The sequence below is a fragment of the Ursus americanus genome, chromosome 4 (assembly GCF_024610735.1).
Source record: "Ursus americanus isolate L20-20 chromosome 4, mUrsAme1.1.p, whole genome shotgun sequence".
In the NCBI taxonomy this organism is placed as follows: Eukaryota; Metazoa; Chordata; class Mammalia; order Carnivora; family Ursidae; genus Ursus; species Ursus americanus.
This window is the reverse complement of record NC_142130.1, coordinates 37,271,285-37,283,409: the sequence shown is the minus strand read 5'-3', so window position 1 is coordinate 37,283,409 and position 12,125 is coordinate 37,271,285. Positions and strand designations below refer to the sequence as shown.

At 43.1% G+C, this 12,125-nt stretch overlaps 1 protein-coding gene across 2 annotated transcripts in view; it reads right to left on the bottom strand.

The window, feature by feature from the left end:
- Positions 1-5,320: 5,320 nt before the first annotated feature.
- Positions 5,321-12,125, bottom strand: part of FSTL1 (follistatin like 1) — a 53,624-nt gene continuing 46,819 nt past the window's right edge. Inside the window, exons 10-11 of one of the 2 annotated variants that reach the window (XM_087861604.1) lie at positions 11,857-11,933; positions 5,321-5,477 (exon numbers count right to left, since the gene is read on the bottom strand). In XM_087861604.1, coding sequence (XP_087717730.1) covers positions 5,454-5,477; positions 11,857-11,933 — 101 coding nt within the window. In that variant the 3' untranslated portion in view covers positions 5,321-5,453. Of the gene's footprint in view, positions 5,478-6,246; positions 8,953-11,856; positions 11,934-12,125 lie in introns of those variants that run through there. The other variant, XM_045785088.2, reaches the window with a different exon arrangement.

The following is a 12,125-nucleotide window of genomic DNA, read 5'->3' as shown; positions in this document are numbered from 1 at the left end:
ACATGCGACCTCTTCATTCCTTTGCCCGGGTCACATCAGGAATGTCCTCCTCCTTTCTCCCTCTATGGACTCACAAGCTCATAACAGACCCTACCTGGGAGTAGTTCCCTCCAGAGAATACTGAAATGTGCTGGGGTTTGCTGGCCGAGAACATCAGCTCCCCTTACGTGTGTCTCAGTCCCACAAACTTAACAGACACAGTCATGCAATTTCAAGGCCCTGGGCCTATCTTGTTTCTGTTTCCCCTCTCTCTCTGAAAGTCAGCTGGAAATTTCCCATTTACTTCCCTTTTCTCTTTTTGCTTCTCTAAGTGTTCCCTAAACACGATTGATGAATTGATGAGTGAGCAAATCAGAATTTTGCCTTACCAATGAAGGAGAACTACTATGGTGAATGGGGGTTATCGAATGCTACTGCTCTCAGGGGGAACAGAGAACAGAGAAAATTCATTTCTTGCAACTGTTCTTTCCTCTGAGACTTTCAGAGATGCATCGTAGCTGAGTGCAGGGTTTGCCTCTAGTACAAAACCCCAGCCTACCACATTTTCTTTCTTTTTTACAGGGAGGAAGTATCCCTGTATTAAGAGATTTGAATAACATCTGCCCAAGGACCAAACTGCCTTTAGCCTGTGGAGCTCCCGTTTTTCTCTTGCGGATGATATTCTTTTTTGTTCCAGGCACCTGTCATAAACAGAGAAGAATTAAGGAGGTCACAGGTCCAGCATGTTGGATGTTGACCGAAACTATAGAGCTCTCCTATTTTGTCTCTCTTAGGCCTAAGTGTCAAAGTCTTATTTCTTTATCTCTAATTCTGTTTTATTTATAAGATTTCTTTCTTTCTATTTTTTTAAGATTTTATTCATTCATCTGAGAGAGAGCACGCATGGGAGAGAGGGGAGAGGCAGAGGGAGAAGCAGACTTCCCACTGAGCAGGGAGCCCAACACGGGTGATCCCAGGACCTGGAGATCATGACCTGACCTGAAGGCAGACACTCAACCATCTGAGCCACCCAGGGACCCCTGCAAGATTTACTTTCATTTGACCTTATGCATCTCACATGTTAAATGCTCTGAGAATTTAAAAATCCTAACTGCAAAAAAAAAATAAATAAATAAAAAAAATAAAATCCTAGGGGTGCCTGGGTGGCTCAGTCGTTAAGCGTCTGCCTTTGGCTCAGGGCGTGTTCCCGGGGTTCTGGGATCGAGCCCCACATCAGGCTCTTCCGCTATGAGCCTGCTTCTTCCTCGCCCACTCCCCCTGCTTGTGTTCCCTCTCTCGCTGGCTGTCTCTCTCTCTGTCAGATAAATTAATAAAATCTTTAAAAAATAAATAAATAAAAAATTAAAAAAATAAAATCCTGATGAACTATCTACGTTGTGAATGTTTCATTGATGTGGTACTTCAGTGACCATCTGTTGGAGAGTTCAGGGCAGAGCAGATTTCCTCTAAGCCACTTTTTACTTTTTGGTAATGATATTACACAGGCACTTTGCTGATACGAAGGAAGACCTGAGTAAGGGACATCTTCCTAAAACTGGTTCTGGGTGGGCTCATTATTATATTTGCAAAGGCTTTCTCTGGGCATTACTGGACAGAGGCTATGGAAATCCTGGCAAGTCAAAGAAAGTGAGACTAACTCTTGAACTTTTCTACCTTGCCCAGTTGTTTGAAACCAACTCTTTATTATTCCTAAACCTCACCTTCAAATCTGTCCTCTCCCTATGCTCTTTGCACAGATTCTCCCCCTCTGTTCCTTTTGGAAGTGGTAGGGGTTGGAGGATGATATCTGTCCTGGGTCTTGTAGGAGTCAAGATTAGGTTATGGGAGAGAGGAGGAAAAAGCACATAAGAGAAAAGCCAACACAGAAAACTGTCTAAGAACCAGACATTTTAATTGTCTCACAGCCCAATTTTTTTGAATCAGTAGATTCAGGTGATAAAATAATTTCAGTGGAGATAAGATATGTATCTGCTTCTAAACCTTCCATGTCGAATGTCCCTGGAAGAAGGCACACCAAGGACACTGACAGCCGCACTCTAAAGGTAAGTTTTCTCCAGGCCAAAACTTTGAGATGTGTGCTGGAGGTTGTGGGGGACCCACGATGGCTGACATGACTCTTGGATTATCATCTCTGGGGAGACCAAGTTAGACTGAGGATCGCATTTACAGGAACTTCAGAGGCCTGGCCTGACCTGCCCTCACATATCTACTTAAAACAAACAAACAAACAAACAAAAAACCTGAAAGGATGTGCAGAGAGTTATTAGAACTAAATGAAGGAACTTATGGATGACTTATATGTGCTTAGCAATTACACTTAGGAATTAATGATTCACATTGATGTGATGGTTTTTAAAATAAAGGGAAACATTGCAGCAAGGTAGAATGAGTATGAGAGGGACCCAGGTTTGGATCCTGACTCTGTTCTTTGCTAGTTGTGTGGTCTTAGACAAGTTCCTGAAATTTTTTGAACTGTATGTTCCTTATCTATAAAACCATTTTTTCACAGGGTCATTGTGAGAATTATAATACCTAATACGTGAAAATAATTGGTAATAATAATGATACCTGACACATAGCACTCTCTTTGTGCCAGAGACTATTCAAAAAATTGTATACTCATTGAATTATATGCTCACTGAATCCTCAAAAAAAGAAAAGAAAAGAAAAAAGAAAAGGAATGAGTTAAGTACTATTACTATGCCACTTTAAGGAGGAGCCAGACACAGAAAGGTTAAATAAATTCCAGAAGTATAAAAAGCCTGGTCAGGCAGAGCCAGGATTTAAACCCAGGAAGCCTGGTTGTTAAACATATGTTACATTGTCTCACAATAAGGTATCAATCACAAGAACATTGTTTCGATACAGGTCAGTTAGAAGGAAGTTGAAACGTGAGACTAAGGATGACTGGTATTTACCAAAGACAAAGAGTATGTGAGAATATAAATACCAGCTTTAACTGTGGAGTCCGGTGGAAGAATTTGGAGCAGATATTTTGTCTTGAGTTGTCCCTGCTCCTTGGAAAATGACAAATTCTGCTAACTTGTATAATTTAAAACTAGGCTAGGAACTAGAAGTATAAAGTCCCTATTCTCTTGAAGGCAAAAATTTCCTTTTAAACATGTTTCATCCTTTTGACGACTTTATACAAATTTCCTGGTTAAAATATTATATTCTTATTCATTAACAATCTTGTCTCTTATTTTCTGACAGGACATTCTTTTTACAGGCCCTAATTATTCTCCAGTTTCAGAGTGTTTCCTATCTGACCACAGCAGGTCAGATAAGACCTTTGCATTCCAGTGATAGCCAGCAGGGTGCATTTCCTCTTCCTTTCTCCTACATTCATATAGCCTGTTCTGTTGCACTGCTCCCTTCCATATGTGCATGGTGGTTCCTTCTCAGTTTTGACCTCTCCCTAGAATCCACAGTATCATTTCCCATCTGAATTGTTACATGCTGTGTATGTGAATCTCATATGAGTCCAGCCCATTATACCTTTTTTGTAACTGTGTCCACTTTTTGTTAATGATGCCATGAGGAAGCAGAAGAAATAGACAAACCTAGTTTTTCAAAAGAGTTCTCTTTCTCTAGGATGGACCCTCACCACTCAAGATTTTTTCCTCACCTGATACATTTTCCATAGACTGTCTTGTCTACACAAAGGAATACTATCTCTATACTATTACCAGATCTGTACCTCTAGCCCAGGGCTCTTCCAGAAACTCTCTGTCCATCTTGCTCACAAGGTATCTATTTGGATGTCTTAAGGCAACTCAGATTCAACCCCCGAGAAATCTAATTCATTGTTTTCCATTCCTTCCTTCCTTCCCCAGCCAAGCACTTCCTCCTATTCACTTACCAGTCTCTGGAAATGGCATGACTATCTACCAAGTTGTCCAAGCTGGAACCTTGGAGTCATTCTTGACTGTTACCTCCTCTTTAACTCTCATAGCTAGTCAATACCCAACTCCTGCCACCTCCTGAACCTTCTGTTAATCCCCACTGCCCATTATCTTAATTCAAATCACCATATTTCTCACCTCATTCCTCAAATAGCCTTCTATCCAAGCTAGTACAGCAAGGTCTTGCCACCTTTGTGACAGACAAAGGGCTAATAACAATATACGAAGAACTATTATAAACCAGTTAGAAAAAGACAAAAAGCCAATAGAAAAAGGAATAAAGGGTATGAAAGAAAAGGGCAAGAACCAATTAATTCACAGAAAGATGAAATTGATCTCACAAAGGAAGTAATACATTTAAAATAAAGCAACAATGAGTTACCATTTTTCCTCTGTAAGAGGCCCGAAATTTAAAGACACAGTGCTTGGGGCACCTGAGTAGCGCAGTCGTTAAAGCGTCTGCCTTCGGCTCAGGGCGTGATCCTGGCGATCCGGGATCGAGTCCCACATCAGGCTCCTCCGCTGGGAGCCTGCTTCTTCCTCTCCCACTCCCCCTGCTGTGTTCCCTCTCTCGCTGGCTGTCTCTCTGTCACATAAATAAATAAAAAATCTTTAAAAAAAAAAAATAAAGACACAGTGCTTGAAAAAATACAGGTAAATAGACATCGGTGTCTGTATTTTTGGTGTGAATGTAAATGGGTGCAACTTCTTTGAGGGACAATTGGTAATTCTAAGCAAATTTATAAATGTCCACACCCTCTAAGAGGATGGATCTTTTGATTGTATTTTCTCTGATACAACTTAATTTTTTTCCCCATGTGCATCTATTACTTTTTCAATAAGAGATGTGTTACATAATTATAAAATTAACTTTTCTTGGCAGGAAGACCCTCTCATTAGGGCAGCGGCATGATGTCTCCTGTGTTCTCTCAGGGCACAGTCCCCAGCAGCAGCAGCCCTGCTTTCCTGTCTTCACGTCCCACATCCATGTTGGGTTTACTCCACAGCTCTGATGGCATCTGCTTGGAGATATGCACTCATTCATTCTTTTTCTTTCCTCCCTCCTTCCACTTATTTCAGAGGTAATTTGAGAGGACTGATGGGGACTTGATACAGGTGCTCTAAAACTAAAGCTAATTAATTTGTATTAATTTGCACAACTCATAATATTACATTTTGATTATAGGAAAATTACCATTTGAATGAAGTTTCTTTCAGGCTATTTTCATTTTTAAAAAGATTTTATTTATTTGACAGAGAGAGAGAGAGCGCACACAAAGAGGGGAAGCAGCAGGCAGAGGCAGAGGGAGAAGCAGGCTCCCCGCTGAGCAGAGAACGGATGCAGGGCTCCAGCCCAGGACCCTGGGATCATGACCTGAGCTGAAGACAGACGCTTAACTGACTGAGCCACCCGGGCGCCCCCAGACTATTTTAAATACATTTTCACTTCCTAACGCATACATACTGTAATAGCAGTGTTCCCAGAGCATGGTAGAAGATTGGGAGAGGCCAGCCAGGATTTAAAAGTGGTTGTGGACAAGGTACTCTTCAAATTTGGTTTAAAATTCCATTCTGAAAATAAAAATCGGAAGAACCAAATTGATTAGTGAGACCAGTAATCTACAGCAATAACATTACCAGAGATTGCCTTTTAGTGTTTGATCAGCATTTGAGTAATACCCCACATCCAGTCAAGGTGATCTGGCTGTAAGTTTAGAGCGGCAAGGCTTCTCCACATAGGACTAATAGAATGAGCTCTTTTGGAGGACAGAATTATTGGGAGTATGGAGTGCACAATAGCTGTAAGACTTGGACAGGGAGGTAGAAAGCAAGTATTGGTCATGTGTCTCCAAGATGGAGAACAGAGGGTTTTAACCAGCCAACATTCACTTCACTCAGAAATGTTTATCTTTATGGGACATATATCGGGTGAAAGCCACGGAGGCTGTCCGGTGAGAGCCTGGCTCCCTGTGTCACTTTGTAGCTTTACTCGGCTTCTCGGTTTCACCCGCAGCCAGCCTCACGGTGTCATTCCAGTCTCATAAGCCCTTCAGGGCTTTAGGAGCCGTTTAGTTTAATCTCTTCCCAGTGTAGGAATGCTTCTTGACTTCTCGTCACTTCCTACTCCAGACCCACCGTCTAGGATTCGTTTGAATCAACTTGCTCTATCGGTCCCTGAGTAAACTTGCCCTCCCAATGGCAGTCCCAGATTTTATTAGGAGAAACTCTTCAAGGCCTCTTTTAAGGCTTCTGGAGGCCAAATCCACTTCTATGAGGTAAATGGTTAATGTTCTCATAACTTTATTTGGTCTTAATTGGGGGGGGGAGGAAAACAATACAATGACTATTTTAATTTCTTTATTTATTAATAGTATCCAAAAAAGGGGGGGGGGGAGAATCAGGAGTTACAAAAACAAGTTAAATGCAATATGGAAGCTTACTAATACAAATACATTTCACAAACACATAGGCAACAGAAACCAGTTCAAACTGCTTCTTGAAATTTGATTATTTAAAAACTTAAGTGTAAAGGAAAGACATTCGGATTTGTCCACATGGGCTTATTAGCAGGTGGAGGAGCCCTGCTTTCCAAAAACAGTGATGGAGTCCAGAGTCATGGCATGTGAGAAGGTTTCCATGAACACTGAATCTTAACAGACACCGTAATAGGTTAATAAAATCATATAAGCACTGAGAAAGCCCAAGGAAGCTTGCAGTCTAAGCCCTGTGCTTGTAGAGAGCTGGAGGAATGGAAGCTGGTTTAATCCTATTTGCTCCATGCAAAGCTCTATGCAAGACTCCCCAAACTAGGCTATTTAGCAGCTTTCCATGAATGGTCATCATATTGTGAGATTCTATGGTGCAGACAATGGCGGCCCTATTTACAGGAGGAATGCAGATTAGCTCTTGGGAATTCCATGTTGCAGGGTAGGGTAGTCTTAGATGGCAACCACTGTCCTGAATGTAACTGGTGAGGAGACACTCTGGCTTCTTGCTTTAAGCAAACTGGTATTCCTGCCCTCTCCCTCAGGGTCCAAGGGCTGGCAAAACTCAATCAAGGTGTGCTGTTGGGAGTTCTCCGAGGTGACTGGACAGGAAGGTGCGTTTCAGCGTGCACAAGTGGGGCTCGAAGGCAGCTTTTAAATGGGCTGTATATAAAAGCTGAGAATTCTAAACAAAAGGGAATGTTCTCCTTCCAAAGGAGAACAAGCAAACTTGTTTAGAAGGGACTCCACATTCAAGCACAACTTTCTCAGAGTCGCCTGGGCAGTGCAATCTACCTAATTTCCCTCGCATGGTCTGTAATCTGCTTTCTGAAAATGAGATCTTATGTCAAGTGTTCAATCTTTGTTGTTTCAAGTGCATCTTCAACATGGTAAATAGTGGGGTTAATAAGCACAGAGTCCAAAAGATAGGAATGATGGACTTCTTCCCAGTCACAGTTTGAAGACTCCATTTCCATGCCCCGTCTCCTAAAATGTGAAACCATCTTTTGTCCTCATTTTGAAAGGTAAAGCTTTTCTGTTTCCAAGAAGATTTAAGAAGGGAGTGCAAAAGCGAAGGCAAAGTGGAGTGGTTCTCTTTCCCGTTCTCTTCCTGGAAAGACTTTACCGAGAGGGCTCTACGTCACAGAACAACCTGGGCAGCCATCTGGACTGAGGTCAGATTTGGGCATCTTGTTTTTGGCCGTCTAACCCTTTTGTTGTAACAGTAAGGTTTCATTTATCCTAAGGAGAAGGAAAATCATAGGAACCTGTATTTTTCTGGACCAATTATCAGAACCACAGAATTTATAATTTATCAAATTGAAAGGTTAATGCATTCCTACTTGCTTACAGAGGAAACCGAGGCCCAGAAATAGGAAAAGACAGGGCCAAAGTCACTCTCCTAGTTAGTGGTGGATCAAGGAGCATATTGATAGGCACACATATCTAAGCCTTGCTTGGCTGCACTTGTTTCCATCCTTGGGAATACTGATTTGCATGAACGTATCAGAATAAATGGAAACAAATTAGCTTTTGGACCTTGAAAGCTTTGTATGGAGATGCTTGTATTCCCCTGGCTTCTGTCTGAGGCACCCACTGGCAGATTGCTGATCCACTGGAAGCCAGGGGGACCAAACTCTGGGCTGCATCTAACATGTGGCAGGGTGGGCGGAGTCTGGGTTACAGCGGTCCCTGCACCAGAAAGAACCCCAAACTCTCCCACCTCTGAAATGGTAGGACTACTGAAAAATAATTACAAAAGCTTAATTTCTAGTCAAGAAAATAAAATATTAAAAAACAACAATAATATAATGATAATAATCGAAGAATGAAGTCAACTTGCCAAAAAAAGTTTTACAGAAAAATAGCACCTTTGGTAAAAAGTATTTTAAAAATTTGGTTAGGTCTCTCAGGGGCTCAAAGTAGACAAGTATCTGCATCATTTGTGTGTACCCTCCCGGAAACTCCCAAGTCTGAGGGACACCAGGTAACTAGAAGGATGGCTGTGTATCTGGAGCCAGTGGTTGGGGCCGTGAGAAGCACGGATGCCGGAGGTCAACTATGCTGATGGCGCAAGAAGGGCTGCACGCAGAATGCGGCCCTCTCCACTGAGCGTCCCCAACCCCCCTCCGGGGCGGCCTGCAAAGCCCTGGCCGGCATTGCTGCACTCCCTGCAGCATGTTGATAGCTGTGGCAGACTGTGGTTCAGATCTGGGTCCAGATCCGGGTCTGCTCCTCTCCCAACCCTGATGCAGTTTCCTTGTCTCCAGCCCCTGAGCACCACTTACAGTTTCTCTCGAAGCACTTCTAGAAATGAAGGCTATGGCCCTTCCCCTCCTAGCCAGCCACCCCCATTTCCTTTATTGCAAAACAAATAGACAAAATTAAAACTCATTGCTATACAAGCAAATACTGGTGATTGGGCGATTGTAGCAGACACTTGCGGATACTGGACTCAGCACTGAAGTAGAAGAGAAGGTGCCAGGCTCTGGACACCCTTCCCGGGTGCCTCCTCTTTAGATCTCTTTGGTGCTCATTTTCTTGGTCTTTTCAACTGTTTCCTTTGAGAAGCAGGAGAAAATAAGCATTGTGAATTATAAAAAAAAAAATCACTGGCATCTATCTAGTCCTCAAGATTTTATATGGCATTGACAGAGAGAGACATGCTTCTGCTAAATTTTAGTTCTGTTTACTCGTCTGTCTCTTCTGTGGATGAAAACAACCTGAGGGGAAAGATCATGTCTTCTTTTTGACATGGTCCCATAGGGACTGTCACTGAATTAAGAGCTGAGCCCATTTGAACACCTATGAAACCACGGGTCAGACATGATTATCCCCCTTTTAAAGATAAAGGAAAAGATACTAAACGCAAGTGCTACAAGATGTTCCAAAAATCCCAGCCCAGAGCGGGGTTAAGAGCAACAGGCTCCGGAGGCGGACTGTCTGAACTTCAGTCAGGGATGTGCTTTCTGGGGGACTTCGGGCATATTATGAAAACTGTGCCTCAATGTCTTCATTACAAAATGAGGGTAATAAAGCACCACCTCTTACAACATGTCACATTTCTCCGAAGAAGCCATTCTTACTTATGGCCAGTAAGCCCATGAGAAAATGTTTGACACCATTAGTCATTAGGGAAATGCAAGTCAAAACGACAACGAGATGCCACTTCACATCCACTGGGCTGGCTAAAATAACACATAATGGACAATGACAAATGCGGTGAGTTTGTGGAAAAATAGGAACACTGCTGGCTTGGATGTAAAATGGTACAGCCACTTGGAAAACAGCCTGGCAGCTCCTCAGAAGATTAACCACAGAGTTACCATACGATCCAGCAATTGTGCTCCTAGGTGTATACCCAAGAGACCTGAAAACATATGTCCACACAAAACCAAACTTGAACAAGAATGTTCACAGCAGCATTATTCATCATAGCCAAAAAGGAGAAACCACCAAAATATCTAACAGCTGCTGAACAGACATAGAAAATGTGGCAAATCCATACAATGGAATGTTATGTAGCCATGAAAAGGAATGAGGTACTGACTAATGCCATAACAAGGATAGGCCTTGAACACACTATGCCGGTGAAAGAAGTCACACAGAAAATGCCATATAGTGTATGATTCCATTTGTATATGTCCAGAATAGGCAAACCTGAGAGTTAGAAAGTAGATAAGTGCTTGCCAGGGGCTGGGAGAAGAGAGAATGTGGAGTCACTTATAATGGGCCTGGGGTTTCTTTCTGGGATAATGAAAATGTTCTGGAATTAGGCAGTAGTGATGGCTGATAATCTAGTGAATATACTAAAAACCACTGGATTGTATACTTTAAAAGGGCAAATTTTATGGTATATAAATTATATCTCAATAAAAAATTAATTAGGAAATAAAAAGCAATGCCTGGCATCTAGCAGACACTGTTGGTCTCCCATCCGTAGCCCCTTCAGCATTTCAGAACACTGGCGTGGCTTCTTCCTGCCAGCACCTGCACCTCTTTGCCCAAGACATTCCCTGGCTGCTGGAGCCTGCTCTGCCCACACACGTTGGCAGGCCAGAGATGCCAGGGAATTTGTGCTGCTGGTGGCAGTGCTCGCCAATGGCGGCTGGGAGTTTGTGGAGGAATACTCTTGCTCCGTTCCCCCTCAGGCGTGGGAACTCTGGTCCCAGCCCTCCACAGCAGGACTAAGCTCCCCACGCCCCCAGTGGTAACACGCTTGGACATACACTCTTTATTGCTTCCTTCCCGTCCTGGGCTTGCTTCCCAACTCCCCTTCTGGTGTCTCCTAGGATTGCTAAATCAACTATTTGTACTCGAGTCCTTGCCTTAGCGTCTGCTTTCTGAGGGAACTCACATAAAACGCATAAAAATGTTAGCTATTATAATTCACTCCCCACTGTCTACTCTGATCATTTCCCCACCCTAGAGGAAAGGAATTCCTATTAAGTTCTTTTTTTCTTTTATGTGGTCGGACTCGTCTGGAGACTCAAGGCTGATGAAATATGGAAAAACAAAAGGCTAGAAGCTTCTGCTTTGGCTTAAAAAACTGACATGAGGTTTCTATGTTATCATGACAATAATGACAAAATGCATATAAAAAACCATCAATAAATATGAGCAATTATTATTTTTGAGCACTTAACTATTAATAATTATTTTCAAGTCAAATATTTCATCTCAGTAGTTGAGGAGCTCTTACGACTGTTACAGTCCCTCCGAACTTAAGTCAGAGAGAAGGCTGGTATACCAGACCCAGGCCGCAGACAGCTGACATGATGCACAATATCCTTTGTTAACTACATGGTAAACCAGCGGGAAGACCGGCCCTTAGAGCCCGCAGAGCCGTGTTTTCTCTCCAGCCCTTACCAGAGTACGTCAGTGAATCACTATTCTGCCAAGAGCCTTTTCCCCAGGAAGGCCTTCAACTTAATGACACAGAACCGGAACAGAATTCTTATTTATTATCTTCTCAAGTCTCCAGGGAGTAGAACCTCTAAGTTCTCCGGGTTTGTCAATCCCAGGCTATTTTCTAACCAGCTTGGCATTTAACTGAAATCCTTTCTGCTATGGTCCACATTCACTAATTTCCTGCTCATTGCCCCCAAGGAGCTCCTAGTCTTTGGGTCTGGGCACTGCTCGTGACAGGAAACGGTAACACTGTTTTAGACCCTGCTCATTTGAAAACCACTGCCAACCCATTTGCAGATCACCACCTGCCTTATTCTTACCCATAAAGCAATTTACCGCGTCATAACCAATATCTGCCGGGACCTGCTGGACCCGGGAGGGACTCCATCAGGGAACTGTCGATATCATGGTTTGATACTGCGGGTTTACCGTTCAGGACTACTGTACGGACCAGAGCGGCTCCTTGGTCTCCTGGAGCATGCGGCAATATCTGAATGGTGGAAGGGCCTACTGGTGGAGGCAGAACCTGAGCCAGCATGGAGGCTACTACTCACCTGGTGCTTCTGGAGCTCCTGGACATATCTGGTCATCTCCTCCTCTGTCTGGGTCTGGGCCCCCTTCTGATTCTTTCCTGCAAGAAGACTCAAAGCTCAGAGCAGTGGTCTCTGAGGGAAGCCAGTTCAGGATCCCACCAACAGCTACCTTTTAGGCTCTCAATCTCCTCTCCCATTTAACCTATGGAAGGAACGGTGAACTGCCTGCATTTCTGTGAATACGAAGTGTCCCAGTGCCATGGACACCTTCAAAGTAACACACAGTGAAC